The sequence below is a fragment of the Entelurus aequoreus genome, linkage group LG09 (genome assembly GCF_033978785.1).
Source record: "Entelurus aequoreus isolate RoL-2023_Sb linkage group LG09, RoL_Eaeq_v1.1, whole genome shotgun sequence".
NCBI lineage: Eukaryota > Metazoa > Chordata > Actinopteri > Syngnathiformes > Syngnathidae > Entelurus > Entelurus aequoreus.
The window spans coordinates 81,276,062-81,299,880 of NC_084739.1; the positions used below are offsets into that span (position 1 = coordinate 81,276,062).

General features: G+C 40.4%; 1 protein-coding gene across 3 annotated transcripts in view; it reads right to left on the reverse strand.

Annotated features, from left to right (window-relative positions):
• Positions 1 to 481: 481 nt before the first annotated feature.
• Positions 482 to 23,819, reverse strand: part of anapc1 (anaphase promoting complex subunit 1) — a 67,976-nt gene continuing 44,638 nt past the window's right edge. The window contains exons 39-54 of one of the 3 annotated variants that reach the window (XR_009827371.1): positions 22,800 to 22,878; positions 22,640 to 22,714; positions 22,511 to 22,563; positions 18,964 to 19,111; positions 18,690 to 18,886; positions 14,470 to 14,556; positions 12,350 to 12,467; positions 11,376 to 11,453; positions 11,194 to 11,261; positions 10,981 to 11,119; positions 7,829 to 7,915; positions 5,055 to 5,150; positions 4,790 to 4,979; positions 2,576 to 2,701; positions 2,304 to 2,499; positions 482 to 1,759 (exon numbers count right to left, since the gene is read on the reverse strand). Coding sequence is in view for 2 of the 3 variants with exons in the window: in XM_062059562.1 (XP_061915546.1) it covers positions 2,372 to 2,499; positions 2,576 to 2,701; positions 4,790 to 4,979; positions 5,055 to 5,150; positions 7,829 to 7,915; positions 10,981 to 11,119; positions 11,194 to 11,261; positions 11,376 to 11,453; positions 12,350 to 12,467; positions 14,470 to 14,556; positions 18,690 to 18,886; positions 18,964 to 19,111; positions 22,511 to 22,563; positions 22,640 to 22,714; positions 22,800 to 22,878 (1,669 nt within the window). In the remaining variant the exon portion in view is untranslated. Of the gene's footprint in view, positions 2,500 to 2,575; positions 2,702 to 4,789; positions 4,980 to 5,054; positions 5,151 to 7,828; positions 7,916 to 10,980; positions 11,120 to 11,193; positions 11,262 to 11,375; positions 11,454 to 12,349; positions 12,468 to 14,469; positions 14,557 to 18,689; positions 18,887 to 18,963; positions 19,112 to 22,510; positions 22,564 to 22,639; positions 22,715 to 22,799; positions 22,879 to 23,819 lie in introns of all 3 variants that reach the window. The other 2 variants (XM_062059563.1, XM_062059562.1) reach the window with 2 other exon arrangements.

Sequence of the window (23,819 nt, forward strand, 5' to 3'; positions counted from 1 at the left end):
AATAACCCACATACTTGACCCAGCAGACAACATTTTTGTTGGAAATAATCACAAAAGCTGCCCAATCAAGTCCTTACTTTATGCATATGTTCTTTACTGTTCAGCCTTTGGGGGCCTTGACAAAGATCAAGTATTTTAGGTCGGGACAGAAGTACAAAAGTGTTAACGCAGTCTTAAAAACCAGATTAAATAACTTGTGTTTCCAGGAAACCGCGCACACGCACGCACTGTCAGTCAGCGCCACGCTCAGCAAGCCGTTGAAGGTCTCACTATCTTAACAGAACTGTGAATGAGATAGTGTATAGTGCAGAATGTTGCATGGAGCAGCATTACTGGAGTAAAGTAGAAGTCTTGACTCTTAGCCCAGCCAGCAGGGTGTGGGCCGCTTGCTTGTTTGTTTACATGCCTCTCATTTGCAGAGGAATGTTCTCACAGATGCCAGCAACTCTGGATTCTCAACGCAAGCTCGCTCTGGGAAGTTCTAAGCGCATTAGTGGAATGCACACACCTTTCAAAGTTATGCTTTGTGTCTTTTTAAGAAATGATTACTTTGTAATCTTAAGACTAAATAAAGGTCTACTGTACATAAAAGACTTGTGGAATGCATTAAACATGGTCTTTATGTACAAACCTCCATATCATCATTGTAACAAAATTACACATAAAATGTTGGTAATTTTATACCCGGGCAAGACTCGAAGGCATGTACATTTCTCTTTAAATCCACTGTTTTGACCATCACTAGATTTTTGGAGATATTTTTGTCCTCATTTGGCAGCGTACATGTCAAACACTGTATGTGGCATCAAAGATTACAGGAGGACTGAAAGTGAAAGTACATTTTTATTGGGGGGGGGCCATTTTACAAATATTTTAATATTATTTTTCAGCTCTGTTTGAAAAATAAAAAATACATTTTAAAAAATGTATGAAAAATGTATTTTTTTTAGGAATTTACTCTTTAATTCTGTGTCTGTTTTATTTTAATGTAATTACATTTTTAGCACTTTAATTCTATTAAAATCTGTATTGAAATTGTATTGCACATTAATTTTCATCTGCGGCTCCAAAACAAAAAGGTTAATTAGTGAAAAAGTGGAACAATTTTATGGAATTGGAGAATTTTAGAATTATTATCCCTAATCTGTGTTTGATGTCATATCTTGTAATCGTCTGTTCAATTGCAGTTGTTTTGGTGAAAGTAATGCAGAATGTAACAAGTCACAATTCAGAAACAGTCATATCATGAATAACTATTAATTTTTAAATGACGGTAAATAGTAGTATATAATGTATTACATTACAATTGTACAGACGAAAGAAGTTCACCAAGTATATACAAATGATTATTAAAATAAGGGTTTTGATTGCGTCATGTGAATGTGTGTGAACCGGAATCTTTTTCACATGCATGGGCATGGAGGTTGTTTTGAAAGCAGCATTACGCAACTAGTGGGCAAATGTGTCACAATAAAAGCAATCTAAAGGCGTCGATTTGTTAATTTATCACCTTAGTAGAGTCCAAGACACAGAATATGTTCAATTTTTGGACGAGGGAATACTACGAGTGCCGTCTAGTGGGTTAAGCACCCGGAATGAAGCCCCAGACCATTTTGCAAATGTGAGAATAAAGCATGTTTAATGGTAAACTGTGGAGATGTTTAATTCTCCTTTTGACTACTTGAAGAAAGGCCTGCTTCTTCCAGATCAGGGGGGTCCAAACTTTTTCCACTGGAGAGTGTGGGCCTGGGGGGACATGCTAATAGACACATGTAAAGAAAAAAATAGTCTCATTTGTGTTTTAAGGTATAAGTGACAAAGAGACTCATTGTTATTCTTACTATTATATTTATTATTATTCTGGAAACTAAACTACATGTTGGAGGGCTTTAACATACCAAACAATTACCAAATATTGCTCGCATGTGAATGCTGACAAAAATTGCACACATGTTCATGGTATTTTGAGGGTATTTGGCCATTTCCGTTTTTCTTTGTTTCATATGTAATGTTATTTTTGTTCTTAATGTGTTTAATTTTGTCTGTGGAATGTGTGGCCAATGAATAAACAAGCTGCGTGCCGTAAAGAGCCCCCCGGCTGCACTTTAGACACCCATGATCGAGATGAACAATCGGCATTTAAGCCGCATTGACTTCTTTTGCCGAGCAAAAAAAATGGCCTTCAACTTTACCACATAATATTTACAACAACAACATAGTCCTTGAAAAAAAAACTAGAAACACTATATTACAACAGGCCTCATTCACAAACGTATGCTCGCAGAGGCAAGCAGCTAAGTTACCTGTAAGAAGTGCAGCAACGCCTTCCTGTCCTGAAGAACGAATAGACTAAGGCTATGAGTTATTATGTTCAGTGCGCTAGCAGCGTCTGAAGGTCAGGTCCACCTTCCAGGAGGACAGGGGCGAGTCTTAGTAGGTCTCTGAGTTGGATTCCCAACTTACTGCTCCTGGACAACAAGTCTCCGAATGAAGTGCAGCCTAGAAGGACAGAGGATGTGACTTAACGGGCCTGGAGGTCAGGTGGAAGGTGACAGTGAGGTTAATTATCGCTAACCATGCAGTTGTGTGTTCCTGAGATAAGGCAGGGAGCGGGATACTAGGAAACAGGCCAACATGGGCGAGCGGGCGTCCTCAGAGAGGGTCTCGCCCCTCATGTAGGACCTCAAGGCTGAGCTGTTGTCTGGCGGAACAAACACATAAGGGCATCCTTCAGAGTGTGTTACTTCCTCCCTTAATATCTGACCATAGCAGGTGATGTTGCTTCAAGGTGCCTTAATAAAAAAATATTTTCATGTCGTCCGGAAGGAAAACCTGCCTTCCTCATGGACATGATACAGTTTCAGACAGTATAACACACTTCACTGGGGAAAAAAAGAGGCAGGTTTCGCTAAAACTCCTAAGTTGACACCTGGAGCTATGCCAGTTATTCATCAGTCAGTTTAATCATTTTCTTCTGTGAGTAGGCTAACCTAGCATGATTCTGCAAAAGTGAGCATAATGTTAGCACTGTAGGTCACATATCTATGCTAGCGCTGCTAACGTTTGTGTCGTCCTGTCCCACTCCTTAAAGACCTACTGAAATGAGATTTTCTTATTTAAACGGGGATAGCAGATCCATTCTATGTGTCATACTTGATCATTTCGTGATATTGCCATATTTTTGCTGAAAGGATTTAGTAGAGACCATCGACGATAAAGTTCGCAACTTTTGGTCGCTGATAAAAAAGCCTTGCCTGTACCGGAAGTAGCGTGACGTCACAGGTTGTGGAGCTCCTCACATCTGCACATTGTTTACAATCATGGCCACCAGCAGCGAGAGCGATTCGGACCGAGAAAGCGACGATTACCCCATTAATTTGAGCAAGGATGAAAGATTTGTGGGTGAGGAAAGTGAGAGTGAAGGACTAGAGGGCAGTGGAAGCGATTCAGATAGGGAAGATGCTGTGAGAGGCGGGCGGGACCTGATATTCAGCTGGGAATGACTAAAACAGTAAATAAACACAAGACATATATATACTCCGCTCTAACCAACTGAGCTAACCGGCCACGATGTTTTAGCCACAACACAACCAGGCTTATATTTAATATCCCACAAATTAATCCCGCATAGCAAACACCTCCCCCCTCCCGTCCATATAACCCGCCAATACAAATCAAACACCCGCACAACACACTCAATCCCACAGCCCAAAGTACCGTTCACCTCCGCAAAGTTCATACAGCACATATATTTCCCCAAAGTTACGTACTTTACATGCACATAGCGGCACGCACGTACGGGCAAGCGATCAAATATTTGGAAGCCGCAGCTGCGCACTCACGGTAGCGCGTATCCAACTCAAAGTCCTCCTGGTAAGAGTCTCTGTTGTCCCATCTCCACAAGCATGCGTATCCAACTCAAAGTCCTCCTGGTAAGAGTCTCTGTTGTCCCAGGCCAATGGTAAAGCTTGACTGTCATCGTTCGGGAATGTAAACAATGAAACACCGGCTACGACGTATCCGCTACGTGTTTGTGTTGCTGCAGCCGGCCGCTAATACACCGATCCCACCTACAGCTTTCTTCTTTGCTGTCTTCATTGTTCATTAAACAAATTGCAAAAGATTCACCAACACAGATGTCCGGAATACTGTGGAATTTTGCGATGAAAACAGACGACTTAATAGCTGGCCACAATGGTGTCCCAAAATGTCCGCTACAATCCGTGACGTCACGCGCAAACGTCATCATACCGAGACGTTTTCAGCAGGATATTTTGCGGGAAATTTAAAATTGCACTTTACTAATCTAACCCGGCCGTCAATGTTAAGATTTCATCATTGATATATAAACTATCAGACTGTGTGGTCGGTAGTAGTGGCTTTCAGTAGGCCTTTAAATATGGCATCTAAAAGTAAACAGCAGTGCTTTCTGGGAAACGGGCATGGGCAAACACAGCTCATTAGCATTAAAGCTACCGGCACACAAAATGGCGTGTTACAGATAGGTCTTAAATAAAACACTTTTTAACGGTTTAGGTTCCAGCATCAAGGCTATACTTTTGACAACAACAATCTTCCAATACATTTTTACATCATGGTAAATTATAAGAATGTTACTGCCAAACCTTAGCCCCTGACCAAACGCAACAGAGTAGGCCAAGAGGAAGGAATGCAGATCTACCCTTTACGCACTGAGATCCAATATAATTTTAAAAGCATTCCATGTAGATGTTGGACATTTAAAAAAAGTACCAATGAACAAGCTCGTAAATCCACTGGAGCTGTTTACCTTTGTGCCAGCCATCCAGCGCCACATCCACCTTATTCTTCATGATGGGTAAAAACTCTGAGGAGAGCAAGGCATCGCGGCAGTTGGCGGGGCGCCTGAGCACCCTGCCGTCCCACAGGTCCAACACCAGCCGCATCTGCCAGAGTGAGAAGCTGTGCTGCAGCTCCCCGCGACACAGAGCACCTACCACCTGGAGGACAGAGAGACCCTATTAGTGACACGCTTTCCTGTTCTTTTGGACCACCCAGTGCGTGTGTGTTGTTACCTGCTCAATAGCGATGTACGTTGGCAGCATCTCGGGACATTCTTGTGTAACACATTCGTACAGCATGGTCGAGAACAACGCCACTGTCTCTTCTCGCTGCGAATAGAGTGAGGACCCAATCACATAGAGAAACCATATTTTTCCAAATACATGAACTGAACTTGCTTTGAGGGAACAGAACAGCAATACTTTCATTGGGAAAAAATTGCTCCCGAATTTCAGTGTCCCTCCCGAAAATCTCCCGTGGCAACCATTCTCCCGAATTTCTCCCGATTTCCATCCAGACAACAATATTGGAGGCGTGCCTTAAAGGCACTGCCTTTGCGTGCCGGCCCAATCACATAGTATCTACGGCTTTTCAAACACACAAGTGAATGCAAGGCATACTTGGTCAACAGCCATACAGGTCACACTGAGGGTGACCGTATAAACAATATATATATATATATACATATAATACAAACAATATATATATATACAATATATATACATATATATATATATATACTTATATATATATATATATATATGTATATAAATATGCGCCACACTGTGAACCCACACCAAACAAGAATGACAAACACATTTCGGGAAAAACATCCGCACCGTAACACAACATAAACACAACAGAACAAATACCCAGAACCCCTTGCAGCACTAACCCCTCCTGGGACGCTACAATATACACTCCCCGCTACCCCCCCCCCACCTCAACCTCATCATGCTCTCTCAGGGAGAGCATGTCCCAAATTCCAAGCTGCTGTTTTGAGGCATGTTAAAAAAAAGAATGCACTTTGTGACTTCAATAATAAATATGGCAGTGCCATGTTGGCATTTTTTTCCATAACTTAAGTTGATTTATTTTGGAAAACCTTGTTACATTGTTTAATGCATCCAGCAAAATTAGGCATAATAATGTGTTAATTCCACGACTGTATATATCGTATCGGTTGATATCGGAATCGGTAATTAAGAGTTGGACAATATCGGCAAAAAAGCCATTATCGGACATTTCCAATTGCAGCAAAACATCCAGTTTATAGGGCAATCCATCACGCATTATGTGTGTGTGCATCTTGGAAATGAAACTTGAAAGATAAGACGAGAAAAGCGATGTACCGTTTGAACAGATTAAAAAAACGCTGCAGGGCCAGACGGGATTTTAGGCTCTTGTTTATATGAAAAACCAGACGTGGTCACATATCACGCCACTTTGCAGCTCAGACGCGTATAAAAATGTGACACGCCAGGGGGATCAGGTGTAACGGACACAATTTCTGTCATATTAATTTGATTAAACGGTGTCACGTTACAAAATGACATTCATCCTCAGTTAAAACGGATGGTCCTTGTAAAACCTATTGTCATGTTTATTTACAACAGGAGTATACTAAAAAATCAAAGGTGCCTTGCGCCATTTTGATATTTTTGAAATGTTCTATAAGTTTTATATAAAACAGGCTGCATCTTAGCATATTCTTATCATGCTGTAACAAGAACAATATTGTGTCTAATTTGTTGAAATTTGTTAGTTTACCTGGTACAATGGAACCTGCTTTGCTCAGGCAGCCCTAGGGGCGTCGACATCACCAAAATTGAAACTAGCCATTGCACATTTACTTGTGACTTTGGCCAGACACATCAGGATAATACTGTAGGTAATAATAAAATATTTTTTAAGCGAAAAGTTTGTTGACATGATTTTTCTCCATTTATGCATAATTTAATTAAGATTGTTTTGTTTTAATATGATAGTTTATGCTGTTATCTAACAGAGTTGCTGGGGTAATTGTATTGAGTTGAGATTACAAGGAATTACTTTATAAAAAATAAATAAATAAATGCATGCATTTTGTTACATTCTGTGGTAGAATCCATGATTTTACTTTAAAGCTTACTTAACGCTGAATATGAAGTCACTGTGTGCCTGTTTTAATGCATATGTAACTAGGCAGTAAATATGTCGCTTGTCATTTCAAGCTGCTGAGCAAAAATGAGGAAGTTAACAATAGCAGAACACATACCCAAGATAAACGAACCCATTTGGCTGCCATATTTCCTGTCGACAAAAGCGACCAAAATTATGTTGCGTCGACTTATGCGGGCACTTTTAAGTAATAATAATAATGTGGTGGACGAGGACTTAATGAGTTGGTCCACACTGTCGATATACGGTAAATGTATGTGCTAAGTATGAACCAAGGACTGTATTTTCACTTGTGGCTGTTACAGTCCATTGTTACAGTCCACTTGCATCAGTGCCTAGTGGGGCACTGACTTAAAAAATGTGGGCAACTGTTTTGGTAATTAAAATTTTGTAAACTAATTCAACTTGGATTTGCTAAAAGTTATAGATGTCAGCTTCGAATCCTTTGTGTTACAGTTGACAAGACATATTTTTATTAGTAGAAAAGTGTCAACTTTAGCCCGCCATCTCATTTATTTAATTTTAGTTGCTGTTTTTTATTCATAGTTTTCTTGTTTAATTGTATTCTTAGAATTTGCCACAGGCCAATAAAATAATGACCTGCAAATTACCATAGCAGGCTGAATCTTAAGCTCTCTCCTGTTGTTTAGCTCCCCCAGCAGCACAATTTAATGACATATCTTTAACCTACAAGAAATATGTGCTACATTATGTTTTAGTGAAGCTCTGAGACCATTAAAGAGTGCAGTTTACCTCTAGCACCATCATGAGGCAGACGTTAGCTCTCGCACCGCTTCCTACAGTACCTGTTTGTGGCCTCAAGGGATTGTGTTTGTGTTCAACTCACATGCTTCATTCCATCGGACGCCTTGCAGAAGAACTCGGCGAAAGAGAGCAGGGCGGGCTCGGAGGTGAAGGTAGAAATGGCCTCGAGCTGCACAAAAAAAACACAGTGCACATGAATGACAAGCCTTTAACATACACATGGCAACAAATACCTCTTTGATATATAGAAAATCTAACATCCATCCATCAATTTTCTCTAACATTTTTCACTTCAAATGCATTAATCCGGACAGCACAGCATTAAGATGCTAACCCATACTGTCTAAACCAGGGGTGTACAAAGTGAGGTCCGCAGCTAAATTTTGAAAGGCATGTGGCAAAAAACATAAAAAGTGGAATAAAAGAGCAAACAGGTGCAAGGTAACAAAGAAATGTTGCAATATTGACACTAATAACACAAAGCTGCCATGCAGGCAGTTTTTTACTTAAAAACTGGCATTGCTCGAAAAATAATAGAATATAATAACATTATAATCGACGGAGAGGTCTGAAGTAGATCCAGAGATTTAAGTGTTGAAAGTAAATATAATATATATTGACATATGACTTATTTTTAACACTTTTATGAGTGCGGGACTTTTGGATCCCGAGACATTTAGTCAGATTTTTTTCTAAACTTTCATTGTTTAAAAAATAATAATGAATTAAAAGCAATGTTGTTATGAATTATTTACCTATTTAGGCTCTAAATACTTATTATTATTATTATTAAATATTCCAGTCCATCCACATATTTTATCATTAAAAAACAGGGGTTGCCTTGACAAAAAGGGCATAAAACATAACAAAAGTAAAACTTAATGTCAACGGATATATCTGAAGTTGTTCAATAGATATTTTAGCATTAAAATTAAAAACATTTTTATATATGACTTGTTTTTAACCCTTTAATGACTGAGACACTTTTGGGTCCCTGGGACCTTTAACATTCACCAAAACTACGGGGAGCCATCATGGTTACTATATATTGTATTGGTTTTAAAAATGAAATATATCAAAATGGCCCCCGCATGTTTTCATTATTCAGTGTGCGGCCGTCAGTGGAAAAAATTTGGACACCCCTGATCTAATGTGTTCAGATTTTGTTTCAATAAGAAAATAATTGGTAGAAATAAAAGTAGGGCCAATGACTTCTGGAATAATAAAAGAGCTACTGTTACGCAGAATATCACAGAAAGACATAAATGTGAAATGCTGCGTAAGGACACAGAACATTTATCTGGGAAAATGTGTCCGGGACCGCTCATTCATCCCTGAAGCACTCAACCGCCCCCCTCCCAAACTAAAACAATGTCTAAGTATGTGAATTAACTATGAAGCTATTAGTAGCCAGAACAACCCATACTACTGCCACACATCTCATCTGCTTGTGTTGTTGTGGACGAGACCACCGATGCTAGCACAATGTACAGACAGGACAACAGCTGTAACTTCAGAGGCATTCTTTTTGTATTATTTTCTACACTCTCCAAAAAACACAGCAGCCGTTAAGCTCCCAAAAGAACTGCAGTACACTTTCAGCCTTCACAATAACATTGATAACAAAATAAAGGTTTTAAAAAATACCCTACGTAAGCGCTTTGCATTTAAAACACCCATTGGCACGGTTATGTTATGTTAACAGACATTAAAAATTAACAGACATTTTAAAAAGGTTATTATTTACACAAAACACACACACTATGTTGGTAAAATTAGTTAAAGGTAAAACAAAATTTGAAAAAAAATCTAAATAATTTCATATGTTACAGCCTTATTACAAAATAGCACAAATTAATTTTGTGCTCGACATTCTACAGACGATACCCCATTTGATTGTGAAAAGTTTTTTTATTTAATGTAATAAAAATAAAAGTGCAAAATATTCACATGTACCGTATTTTCCGCACTATAAGGCGCACCGGATTATAAGGCGCACCTTCAATGAATGGCCTATTTTAAAACGTTGTTCATATATAAGGCGCACCGCATTATAAGGCGCATAGAATAGACGCTACAGTAGAGGCTGGGGTTGCGAGACCTGTTGTGGCTCAATATTGGTCCATATATAACGCGCACCGGATTATAAGGCGCACTGTCAGCTTTTGAGAAAATTGGAGGTTTTTAGGTGCGCCTTATAGTGCGGAAAATACGGTACATAAGTATTCACAGCCTTTGCTTTGTTGATGCACCTTTGGGAGCAATTACAGCCTCAAGTATTTTTTAATACAATGCCACAAGCGTGGCACACCTATCTTTAGGCAGTTTCGCCTCGTTCTCTTTGCAGCACCTCCCAAGCTCCACCAGGTTGGATGGGAAGCGTTGGTTTTCATCCAGGACGTCTTTGTCCATTGCTGCATTCATCTTTCTCTCTAACCTGACGAGTCCCCCAGTTTCTGCCACTGAAAAACATCCCCACAGCATGATGGTGCCACCACCATGCTTCACTGTAGGGACGGTATTGGCCTGGTGATGAGCGGTGCCTGGTTTCCTCCAAACATGATGTCTGGCATTCACGCCTAAGAGTTCAATCTTTGTCGCATCAGACCAGAGAATTTTGTTTCTCATGGTCTGAGAGTCTTTCAGATGCATTTTGGCAAACATGTTAGTAAGAAATGGCTTCAGTTTGGCCACTCTAACATACAGGCCTGATTGGTGGTCTGCTGCAGAGGTGGTTGTCCTTCTGGAAGGTTCTCCTCTCTTTACAGAGGAATGCTGTAGCTCTGACAGAGTGACCATGGGGTTCTTGCTCACCTCCCTGACTAGACTAAGATGAATGCACCAATGTACATGCTGGATGAAAACCAACGCTTCCCATCCAACCTGATGGAGCTTGAGAGGTGCTGCAGAGAGGAATGGGCCAAACTGCCCAAAGATAGTTGTGCCACCCTTGTGGCATCATATTCAAAAAGACTTGAGGCTGTAATTTATGCCAAAATGTGCATCGACAAAGTAGTGAATAATTATGAACATGTGATTTTTGTATTTTTAATAAATTTGCAATTAAAAAAAACAACCTTTTCACATTGTCATTATGGGGTATTGTCCGTAGAATTTTGAGGACAAAAATGAATGTATTCCAGTTTGAAATAAGGCTGTAACAAAACAAAATGTGTAAAAAGTGAATTGCTGTAAATACTTTCCGTAGACACTGTATAGAGCATTATTAGTCACCTTAAAGGCTCTGACTCCAGAGTTGCGCTGGTTGATGGCTGACGTTGGCAGGCTTTTCCATCCCTGAGGGTCGTCTTTGTAGGACAACTGTCCGGCTCTGAGTTTCACATACAAAACCCCATTCCTGGAGAGGACCGACCTGTTGCAATATGGGAGAGATGTGAAACCTAAATCAACATGAGAGAACTGTGTAATTTTCTCATCGCTGCTCACTTGAGATGCTGGGCGCCTTTGTTCAAGTCTATAGAAAGCTCCCAGTAGCGAGGACCTTTCACTCGGACCTGCAAGAGGGTCAGAACAAGACATCAAGGCCTGCTTGATTTATCCACACTGTGAAAGTATACGTGTGTTCCCAAGCTTGGTGCACCTAGTCGGGTTTTGTTTTGTTTTTTTACCCGTCTGAGAAGGTGCAGCTCAGGCAGCATAGTGGGAGCCATCAGCTCCACCGTCGTCTCGGCGTACCACCTGGTCTCCTGCAACAAGAGCGACATTGGTGTTTCATTACGAAAGGCGAAACACAGTACGGCTTGTGTCACTATGTAGTACAGTACATTACTATAAGTTATTATGATTATACTACTACAAATATAATAAATGCGCGGTAATATTGAATAGGTTTCACTCCTTATTGGGCATGTTAATGCCATGGTGATAAGTGCATTATAAGGAAATGCATCAATGCATGTCGAACAAAAGTAGGTTAAATGTTGTTTTAAAAATTACTGTTTTAATAGTCATGGATTATTTTGTTTTAACAACACTTTTTTGTATCTGAGTAACATCGGTGCTGATTTAATAAAGGACCACAACACAAGTTGCAGCAACAAGCTGATGCCACTCTCATCAAATGCTATTTTGTTTGTTGAATCCAATAAAAACTACAATTATTTAAAAAAAAAAAAAAAGAAATGTGTGGGATCCAACAAGCTTTTATGTTGGGAATGATGTAGTTTTTCTGGCTTACATGAATACAAGTGCGGTTCACACTAGAATTTGTACTTCATCTGAAAAAATGACGAGTTTCAAAATGAGTAATCATGGAATTGTAATATATATATATTTTAGATAATATCCCAATAATACAGAGAATCAGCAGCCTAGAGCTACTTTGGACTGAATGCTAAATTTTCTGGCACGATTAGTGGGTGAAGTGAAACCAGCACATGTTGCACATGACTTGCTTACCTAGGAGGAAGTGTCCCCCATGAGCAAATTTGACCCCACTACAAAGAGGAAGTATGTCAAATGTTTCAATAGAATTATCGTTGACTCAAACAATTTTTTTCTACTTGTGCAAACTCATCTTGCAACATCCCGACACCGACTGTCCCACCCTATAGAGGGAAACTGGCTCAGCTGGCTCCCTAACCTTATAGGTGACTTCCAAAAGGGCGTAACAGGGTTTGAGGGAGTCCACGTCCACAGGGACCAGCAGGCGGGGTTCGGCCGCCAGCACGGTGAGGTGCCTGAGAGCCTGCAGATGGTAGCTGCAACAACAAAATCAACAAAACAGTCTTTACTACGAGCTGCTAGAACACGAATGCAATAAAGACTGGCATGTCTCCTGTGTGACTAAATGCCTTAATTGCTTTCACCAAGGGAGGCATATGTGTAACAGAGTGGGTTTGTTTGCACTTTCTTACTCCATACTAAATCCACATGGATTTTTCTCCTGATCAGTATGTATTCTTAAAAGGATTTACACATTCAATGTGAGAGGGTGAAAACGGACCACAAAACATCTAGCATCCATCCATCCATCCTTCTTCTTCCGCTTATCCGAGGTCGGGTCGCGGGGGCAGCAGCTTAAGCAGGGAAGCCCAGACTTCCCTCTCCCCAGCCACTTCGTCCAGCTCCTCCTGGGGGATCCCGAGGCGTTCCCAGGCCAGCTGGGAGACATAGTCTTCCCAGCGTGTCCTGGGTCTTCCCTGTGGCCTCCTACCGGTCAGACGTGCCCTAAACACCTCCCTAGGGAGGCGTTCGGGTGGCATCCTGACCAGATGCCCGAACCACCTCATCTGGCTCCTCTCGATGTGGAGGAGCAGCAGCTTTACTTTGAGCTCCCCCCGGATGGCAGAGGTTCTCACCCTATCTCTAAGGGAGAGCCCCGCCACCCGGCGGAGGAAACTCATTTCGGCCAAGTCCAGGTTTTACACTTAAATGTTATTTGGAACTATTGGGAACGAAATATATTTTATCTACAAAACAAAAAAAGGCTAAAGACACACCTTTTTAATCAAGCTTTTTACTTATCATGTAAAACTCTTACGTTGTTTATTATGAATTGTGTTGTTTTCTATATTAATTATTGATATTACTACTAATATTCTGTCAACGTTACATTTTTATTAAATTAATAATGTATTTCTTATTTTTACACATATTTTATCATATGCTTCATACTACTTTTTTAGATGGCATTAATTTTTGTTATTTTCCGATGTGGACGCCTAAAAGGTGGCGTTTTTCCTCAAATCCTCAGTGCCATGCCATGTTTCGTTTTGTTAATGTCAATAGTGCTGTGTGTTGTCTTCTCTTCTTTTCTTTTTTTTTGTACAGCACTTTGTTTGCCCCTAGCTTGTGTATAAAATGTGCTATATAAAATGTTTGATTTGATCTGAAAACATTACTAACTAAAATTAAATATCCATCCATCTATCCCTCCATTTTCTACTGCTTGTCCCTTTCGGGGTCACGGGGGGTGCTGGAGCCTAACTCATACAATAGTAAAATGTATTTAAAATACATAATTAATAATAATTTTAAATATATCAAAATATGTACAAACATACTATATAATTGTTTGTTATTGCCAAAACCAGATACAAACTGACATACTATTTATTTCCTTTTCCTAAAAAAGTTTTAAAAAAAGGAAAAAAAATAAAAAGCAATGTAAAAAAAAAATACAAAGTTGGACTTTGTCTTCGTTTTAAAACACTACAATGATTACAACTATTACATCAAACAAACAATTTGTGTCAAGTTTATTCCCACTTAATTTCTTCTAACTCCGTTATTGTATGAATTTAAATTCAAGTTAATAGAACATTTTTTACTTTGAAAATTCTTGGAGAAAATAATAAATACAGTATATATACATTTGATATACCAGTATTGTATCTATTATTTATCACTAAGATAATTGCTCGATTAAATTATTATTGCTATTACCGAGAACAGTGCTCATATGTTTTCCCCCCACTTTCGGGTTTTGTCGTCCCATCGAGTTAATCGCATGAATGTGTTTGTCTTCGTTTTACCCCGGATTCCCTTCCTGACGCATCCTCTCGACAGGAATCGAATCCTTGCTCCCTGCCATGAAAGGCAGAAGCATGTACCAATAGTCCATCCATCCATCCATTTTCTACCGCTTATTCCCTTCGGGGTCGCGGGGTGTGCTGGAGCCTATCTCAGCATATAGTATTATTTTTTATTATCAGTAGTCATTGTAATATTTTATTGATATTGTTTGTATGTGTGTCTCACCGGTTGTCAGTGCTGTGTGAGGGGAAGTGTGGGTAGAAGGCACACAGCAGAGCAGCAATGGCCGAGTTGGAGGTGCTCAAGTTGTACCTACAAAATGTATAAAAGAAACCAACATCATTCTTCTCAATAAAATATCCCTAAGAGCAAGCCACAAGCGGCAGAAGAAACATACCAAAAAATGTGCGCACACATCATACTCAGATAAGGACAGATTTTAAGTTATACCACTGTTGTTTTCTGGCTCTGTTTTGATAATAAAAGCAGTTATGTGTTGCGTCATCACGAGCCACAATTGAGCCTCTCCACCATAATAGCAGCTGGTGTTCAAGTGTGTGCTTTTACCTAAAGAGCCACTACTATTAAACATGAAGGGAAAAGGTTAGGTCACACATGAGAGGTTACTTGTCAGCTTAGTTTAATAGTTGTTTCTCCGAAATGGCTGCCTGAAGTGTGTTTAACATCTGTTCTCAGTCACATGCTTTTTAACACTTATCATGTAAATGGTGATGCTAAACAGACGTTGTTTATGGAATCATCAGCACCCCACAAATGCTAAATGGACGACGGTGAAAAGACAAATCAATCACAAGTGCATCAGACAGATTTAGTGAAAGAGATCATGTGAACGGTCCAAATGAAACTGTGAGACAAACCATTATAAATCTGCGGGAGGGTGTGAGCAGGTTAGAGGTAAAGCAGCGGTGGGAAAACAAACAGGGAATGGTGACAAGACGAAACGATAATGTTAACAAAACAAACATGAACTCGGCATTGAGTGAAAGCAGACTGAATGAAGGGAGCAAAATTAGTCGAAAATGCAACAATGACTGGCAGGGTTTCACTTTTCAGCTTCACTCGTTGACCCCTGTGGACCCATATTCGTGTTATATGGCGAGTGACATTCAAACTTATCCGCCAGCTAATAGAGTCAAAATAAATAGGAGAGGAATTCAGCCCAAAAGGTCAATCAGATGTTGGCTGTATGGCACCTTTGTGTGAGTATGGTCAACCTTTGATATCACTTTCAAACAATGCAAAACAGAAAATGTGTATAAGGCGTCATGCACTCAAAAAGTAAGGACAGGTTTTGCTTTGAAGACTAAATAAAAGAATGCTGAACCACAGTAGCTGTTGTTATTATTTTGTCTAAATAGTTTATTATTTCATAATTCAATAACATAATATATATCATTTATATGCAGTCCTCATGTTAGGATGTTTAGTGGTTATGATGTTCACCCAAAAATGTACAAAAAGAAAAAGAACATGCTACGGAAGATGTCACTTTTGTTCTTTTTAGTGAACTTTTTTCTCTTCATTATGTCACCTGAGTGTGAGGCTGACTCTTCTGATGGCAGTGCATCAAAGAAAAGGGAAGTGAAAGTAAAAAATTAAGTGAAATCAGACATTGTGAAACGATCAGAACGTGGTGTGATCTACATTGGCTGCATGCTTGGTACAAGCCGTTAAAGAGGCCGCAACCAACATCAAGGGTAAAGATGACATTTTTTGATCATGTAAAAAGGGCCACTCCTATAAATGCATAGTGATATAACTGAGCAGCAGAGTGGTCTCATTTATAAGACGGCGTCCTAATAAGTCTGTTTTTGCACCGCCCCTTCCAGTGAAAAAAACGTCATAGTAAGTCCTTCCATCAATCCATCTTCTTCCGCATATACAAGGTCGGGTCGCGGGGGCAGCAGCCTAAGCAGAGAAGCCCAGACTTCCCTCTCCCTAATCACTTCGTCCAGCTCCTCCCAGGGAATCCAAAATTTTGGCCACTTGTACCCGTGATATTGTCCTTTTGGTCATAACCCAAAGCTCATGACCAGTGAGGATGGGAACGTAGATCGACCGGTAAATTGAAAGCTTTGCCTTCCGGCTCAGCTCCTTCTTCACCATGACGGACCGATACAGGGTTGGCATCATTGCAGACACTGCACTTTTGATCTCACGATCCACTCTTCCCTCACTCGTGAACAAAACTCTGAGGTATTTGAACTCCTCCACTTAGGGCAAGATCTCTTCCCCAACCCGGTGGTGGCACTCGACCCTTTTCCGGGCGAGAACTATGGACTCGGACTTGGAGGTTCTGATTCTCATCCCAGTCGCTTCACATTCAGCTGCGAACCGATCCAATGAGAGCTGAAGATCCTGGCCAGATGAAGCTAAAGCAGAGACCTAATCCTACAGCCACCAAACCGGATCTCCTCAACACCCTGACTGCGTCTAGAAATTTTGTCCATAAAAATTATGAACAGAATCGGTGACAAAGGACAGCCCTGGCAGAGTCCAACCCTCACTGGAAACGCATCCAACTTACTGCCTGCAATGCGGACCTGGCTCTGACACCGAACATACAGGGAGTGGACCGCCACAATCAGACGGTCCGATACCCCATGCATTCACTCTTTTATTACATTTTGATACATTTTCTCTAATAACTTGTTACATGCTAATTACCTGACGTGAACAGCCAATCAGTAATTGCTCAAAGACAGTGTAGGATTAAATCAGCTCGGTTTCTTCCTACTTCTTTTCGGACATGTTGAATTGTATAAACACAATGTACTTCCTTCTAACTGTTAAGCATGTTAGAAAAAACTAAACCGTTACCAAAAAGTAATCTGTGTTAATATAATACACTATAAATTCTGGAATATAAGCCGCTAGTTTTTTCCTACACTTTGAACCCAGCTGCTTTATATAACGGTGCGGCTAATTTATGGAAAGAAAAAAAAACAAGCAACTACACTGAAAATGTGTGTTATTGTTTGTGCTATGGCACCATCTGTCGGACGACTTTCTTCACTGTAGGTGCTGCAGTGCTCTTCTTCTGAGAGTTTTCAACCGTAAGTAAGTTCCGTCTGCTAGCCGTCTATAGCCTTTCTACTCGAAAAGATTCTTCATTCATCACTCCAAGCAACGTTTGTAAGTTTTACAATATAACAAACAATTTGTGCTTACTAAACTGTGATGTCTGTAGGAGTGTTTATGTATATTCGTAAAGTAATGAAGCTAGTGTTATTAGCATTAGCTAATATGCTAATACGCTTAGGAGTGTCTGTATTAGTAGTATTAACTTACCGTAATTTCCGGACTATAAACCGCTACTTTTTCCCCTCGTTTTGGTCCCTGCGGCTTTTACGACGGTGCGGCTTTTTTACGGATTTTTTTTACAGCTTACGGTAACCAGGGGCGCGCACTACCGAGAGCAAAACAAAGAGTAGGAGAGCGTCAGCGACAGTTTGCGCGAAGGAAGTGTTCATGCAAACACCCTCAATATGGAAAACAAACGGAGAAGTGCATATGATGCTGCTTTTAAGTTAAAGGCAATCGATCTGGCTGTCAAAGAAGGAAATAGAGCTGCTGCACGTACCCTTGACTTGGCTGACGACGCCATTTTGGACCTGTTCTTCTCCGACACCGACGAAGAGGATTTCGGTGGTTTTAGTACGCAGGAGGAAGACGATGACACAATGATTAAAGACTGACTACCGGTAATACCGTTGTATTATTTGTACTCTGCACGAATGCTGTTCGCCATGTCAAAGATGTGAAAGTTTGATTGAATGATTGAAAGATTTATTGTTAATAAATGGGACGCTTAGCGTTCCCAAACAGTCATCTCTGTCCCGACAATCCCCTCCGTGGTAGCAGGAACCCCTATATACTACGGTAATTACACATCAAACTGCCTGCGGCTTATAGTCGGGTGCGGCATATATATAGAGCAATCTGTATTTTCCCCTAAATTTAGCTGGTGCGGCTTATAGGCAGGTGCGGCTTATAGTACGGAAATTACGGTACAATGGCATTATTTTTGTATTGTTTCAGTTTTAAAACCTTTTGACAGTAAATTCACCAAGACGTCAATGTGGAGTTGGTGAGTCTATTTAGCTGAGAGCTCGCTTCAGCAGCTAGTGGGTCCATAACTATGACTTCTGTTTTGTTTGATCAACCATTTAACTGTTGTATTATAGACACCGTTTGGGAACAATTAAGGTATGTAAATAACATTTACAAAATATTTCTGAGTAAATGACTAATTTCGCAACATATATATCTGTGGCTTATAGTCAACTGCGGCTAATATATGGGGGAAAATGTTTCCCAAAAATTTAATTGGTGCGTCTTATATACCGGTGCGCTTTATAGTATGAAAAATACAGTAATAAATATGGCTGTGTGTAAATTGTGAAATTGTCTTGTCATCTTACCTCCCTCCTCCCAGGAAGAGCATGCCAAGTGTCATGTGATGAGCCATGTGGAAGCCATAGTTCATCTCGCCGCCGGTTCGGTAGTGCAGGAAGCGACAGAGCTGCAGCACCTTCAAGTCGCCAGTGCCGGACATCACCATGGACATGGACAGCAGGATCATGGACAAGGCGGTCTGCAGGTTGTAGTAACCTGGCTGCTGCGGGACCCGGAGCGGTTGTCGTGAGAAAAAGCACATTTTGAGGACTGGGACTGTCTGAAGGTGTAAACACTTACCGCAGCAGCTGCACCGGAAAGGGACATGGCCTTCATGAAGCTCTTGGCAAACTCGTACAGGCAGTCGAAGGCGTCGGAGTTGGCGGAGCCGGCGAAGCGCAATCCCAACGCCATGCAAGCACCTGCTGTGATGTAGTCCTGCGCTTGGCTAAGAGAGGGAAACAAAATGACATCACTGAGTATACTGCTAGCAAAGTACAGATTAAGGACGCAGCCACAACAGGTGACTTCTATTGTGCGTTGTTGACACCCCTTACCTTTGCTCCAAGCTGACACTACACTACACACAGCTGCTTCAGCCCACGATCACGTTACGATACAAGTCTGCACACAACAACTTCCCTGACTTTGTGGATAATTTTGAGTGGAGATGTTTAATTATATTGTGAAAAGCAGCAGTTATTAAAACCCTAAGGCCGAGATCAGGGGTCTCAGGAGCCGCATGTGGTTCTTTTAACCCTATTTGTGTGGGTCTCAAACTTCTGTGTACTGTCGTCACTACGCTGTCCTTGAGTTTTCCCAGTTTTTCATCAGCCATTCAATTCTAGGGACTGTGTTTTCTGGTAAAAAACCATGACACTTTACTTGTCATGATTTAGTTTCTTAGTTTCCTTAGTTGCTAATAAACAATGGTAACTAGTAGGGCTGTGAACCTTTGGGAACCACACGATTCGATTCAAAATAAGTCTTGATTCAAAATCAATACTTTTTTATGAACATTGGGTGGCAGTTCTGTGATTAACTGCATTCCTCCATAAAATAGATTAAAAAAACCTGATAATTGTCTATATTACTTTAAAAGAAAAATGGTTTTGTTTAATAAAATTCTATCCAAACATTTAATAAAGTCAAATACAAATAAGGCTACAAGAGAAGAATCCCACACTTTTCTTTTCTAAAGTAATTCTGTACACCAAATATGGGCATCTACATCAACAATATATATATATATATATATATATATATATTTTTTTTTTAATCTATTTTGGATTTTTTTAAAATTGATTAAGAATTGTTACAGGTAAGAACCGCGATTCATACAAAAATAAAAACAATTTGACACCCCTAGTAACTATAGAGGGATTGAGTGATATTGGAACTGGTTCTGTGATAAAATACTTTAAAGGCCTACTGAAACCCACTACTAACGACCACGCAGTCTGATAGTTTATATATCAATGATGAAATCTTAACATTGCAACACATGCCAATACGGCCGGGTTAACTTATAAAGTGCAATTTTAAATTTGCCGCTAAACTTCCGGTTCGAAACGCCTCTGAGGATGACGTATGCGCGTGACGTAGCCCGGGGAACACGGGTATGGCTTCCACATTGAAGCCAATACGAAATAGCTGTTTTCATCTCATTCTGGGTGTATTCTGGACATCTGTGTTGGTGAATCTGTTGCAATTATGTTCATTGCATTATGGAAAAAGAAGCTGAGCAAGCAAAGAAGAAAGTTGTCGGTGCGAAGCGTCTATTTTGCGAGGGAAGTCAGCAGCAACACGTACACAGCCGACGCTTCTTTGTTTACATTCCCGAAAGATGCAGTCAAGATGGAAGAACTCGGATAACAGAGACTCTAACCAGGAGGACTTTTGACTTCGATACACAGACGCCTGTAGAGAACTGGGACAACACAGACTCTTACCAGGATTACTTTGATTTGGATGACAAAGACGCATACGTGCTACTGTGAGTATGCAGCTTTGGCTTCCAAACATTTGATCGCTTGACCGTACGTGCGCGTCACGTACGTAACTTTGTTTAAATATATAAGCTTTATGAACCTTGGGTTAGGTGAACGGTCTTTTGGGCTGAGTGATCGTGTGTGTTGATCAGGTGTTTGAATTGTATTGGCGTGTTCTATGGAGCTAGGAGCTAGCAGAGGAGCTAGGAGCTAGCATAACAAACACGTAGGTGTTTTTATGCAGGATTAATTTGTGGCATATTAAATATAAGCCTGGTTGTGTTGTGGCTAATAGAGTATTTATATGTCTTGTGTTTATTTACTGTTTTAATCATTCCCAGCTGAATACCAGGTACCGTGAGTAGCAGCTGCGCTTCCAAACATTTGATCGCTTGCCAGTACGTGCGCGTCACGTACGTTACTTTGTTTAAATATATAAGCTTTATGAACCTTGGGTTAGGTGAACTGTCTTTTGGGCTGAGTGATTGTGTGTGTTGTGCAGGTGTTTGAATTGGATTGGCGGCTTATATGGAGCTAGGAGCTAGCATAGGAGCTAGGAGCTAGCATAACAAACACTGAGGTGTTTTTATGCAGGATTAATTTGTGGCATATTAAATATAAGCCTGGTTGTGTTGTGGCTAATAGAGTATATATATGTCTTGTGTTTATTTACTGTTGTAGTCATTCGCAGCTGAATATCAGGTCACCCCCGGCTCTCACAGCATCTTCCCTATCTGAATAGCTTCAACTCCCCACTAGTCCTTCACTTGCACTTTACTCATCCACAAATCTTTCATCCTCGCTCAAATTAATGGGGAAATTGTCGCTTTCTCGGTCCGAATCTCTCTCACTTCATGCGGCCATCATTGTAAACAATAGGGAACTTTGCGTATATGTTCAACTGACTACGTCACGCTACTTCCGGTAGGGGCAAGCCTTTTTTTTATCAGATACCAAAAGTTGCGATCTTTATCGTCGTTGTTCTATACTAAATCCTTTCAGCAAAAATATGGCAATATCGCGAAATGATCAAGTATGACACATAGAATAGATCTGCTATCCCCGTTTAAATAAAAACATTTCATTTCAGTAGGCCTTTAAATTGTAAACAAAGAAGGCATTTTTGCAAGGGAGAGCAGTATACCTCTTAATTAAATCGCATTAACACAGGACAAGTCCTAAAAGCCAACCAAATACGGCCTGTGCCCTGTCGCTGCTACGGAAGGTTAGCTTTTTTTTTTAGGCATACATCACGCTACACAAAGGATTTGAAGGGGGACGACAGAGCTCGCCTTAACACAGCAGCATAAACAAGTTGTAGATAGTATAGAGAAAATGTACGGAACCATGGAAATACTTAGTAAAGGAGAAACATGGAAGAAAAGGAGAGGTGTGAAAAGCAGTGTTAGACACAATACCGTTACATAATAACAGCGTTACCAACACACACACACAAGTTGAACTACAACAGGGAATAATTAACAACAATTCAATGAAGTGATCATCACGTAATCCCACAATACCCTGTGTGTGGACAAGGGGAGATACAGCCACCAAAGTACACTCAATCCCTGTATTAACTATAAATATTTATTTTTCAAAGTAGTTTGCCTAACACTGGTGACAATACAACAGATCACAAAACAAAAATCCAGCAAAGGTGGATTTTGACTGTCAGGTGGCGACAGGTGGAAGGGAACAACTAGAAAAAGAAAGGACTAACATGAAAAAAGAACGATGTACTAGTGTAACATGACAATAAGTTCAAAAATACTGTATGACTTCAATATAGTGATCAAATTGGTTCTGTGGTTTTGATTTGGTGGAAACGGGCCCAAAATGGCCTAGACACTCACGTCCTCGTCTCCATGTTGATGTCTTGTGAAGAGTCCAAAGTCCCCCTTATGATCTGAGCAACAAACAACAAAACCCACACAGTTAACAACATTTGACAAAGCAAATCATTTATGTGCACATTTTCTTACCTTTGGTATATTACTTTTAACCCACTCCGTATTGGGGAGGATGTCATCCCACATAATGATGCACCTAGCCAGAGTCTGTGAGAGCAAAACGACAACAAACTGTTTTGCTAGGAGGGATACAATGGCACAAATGATCTCACACCGTTAACGCTGTACTAACCCTCAAAAGAAGAAACTCAGGTTTGATGAAATCCAACAGAAACCAAGTGTCTGGAGGCTTCAGCCAGTCGGCTATAGACCTGTTGGGCCAGAAGGTGTTAATACGCTCCTTCGACACACTCCACAGGAAAGACGAACATAGCCGAGAATAAGAGCCTCTCGACTCACTCAGTGGTGAGATTTTGTTTCCACCAGGCAGGTTAGGATGCTCCTCTCGAATTACCAGACCCATACCTCAAAATACAAAATGACGCCTTCACCTGAGAGGTTTCATTTTCATCAAAACGTAATTGTCTGTCCGCAGATATACAGTCTTGGTCAAAAGTTTAAATACACTTTCAAGTACAGAACTTTCCTTCAGAAGGTCTTATCTTTGTCCATGTGATGTCAGAAGAAACAAAAATTGAGCTGTTTGGCCACAATACCCAGCAATATGTTTGGAGGAGAAAATGTGAGGCCTTTAATCCCAGGAACACCATGTCTACCGTCAAGCATGGTGGTGGTAGTATTATGCTCTGGGCCTGTTTTGCTGCCAACGGAACTGGGGCTTTACAGAGAGTAAATGGGACAATGAAAAAGGAGGATTACCTCCAAATTCTTCAGAACAACCTACAATCATCAGCCCGGAGGTTGGGTCTTGGGCGCAGTTGGGTGTTCCAACAGGACAATGACCCCAAACACACATCAAAAGTGGTAAAGGAATGGCTAAATCGGGCTAGAATTAAGGTTTTAGAATGGTCTTCCCAAAGTCCTGACTTAAACGTGTGGACTATGCTGAAGAAACAAGTCCATGTCAGAAAACCAACAAATTTAGCTGAACTGCAATAATTTTGTTAAGAGGAGTGGTAAAAAATTCAACCAGAAGCTTGCCAGAAGCTTGCGGATGGCTACCAAAAGCGCCTTATTGCAGTGAAACTTGCCAAGGGACATGTAACCAAATATTAACATTGCTGTATGTATACTTTTGACCCAGCAGATTTGGTCACATTTTCAGTAGACCCATAATAAATTCATAAAAGAA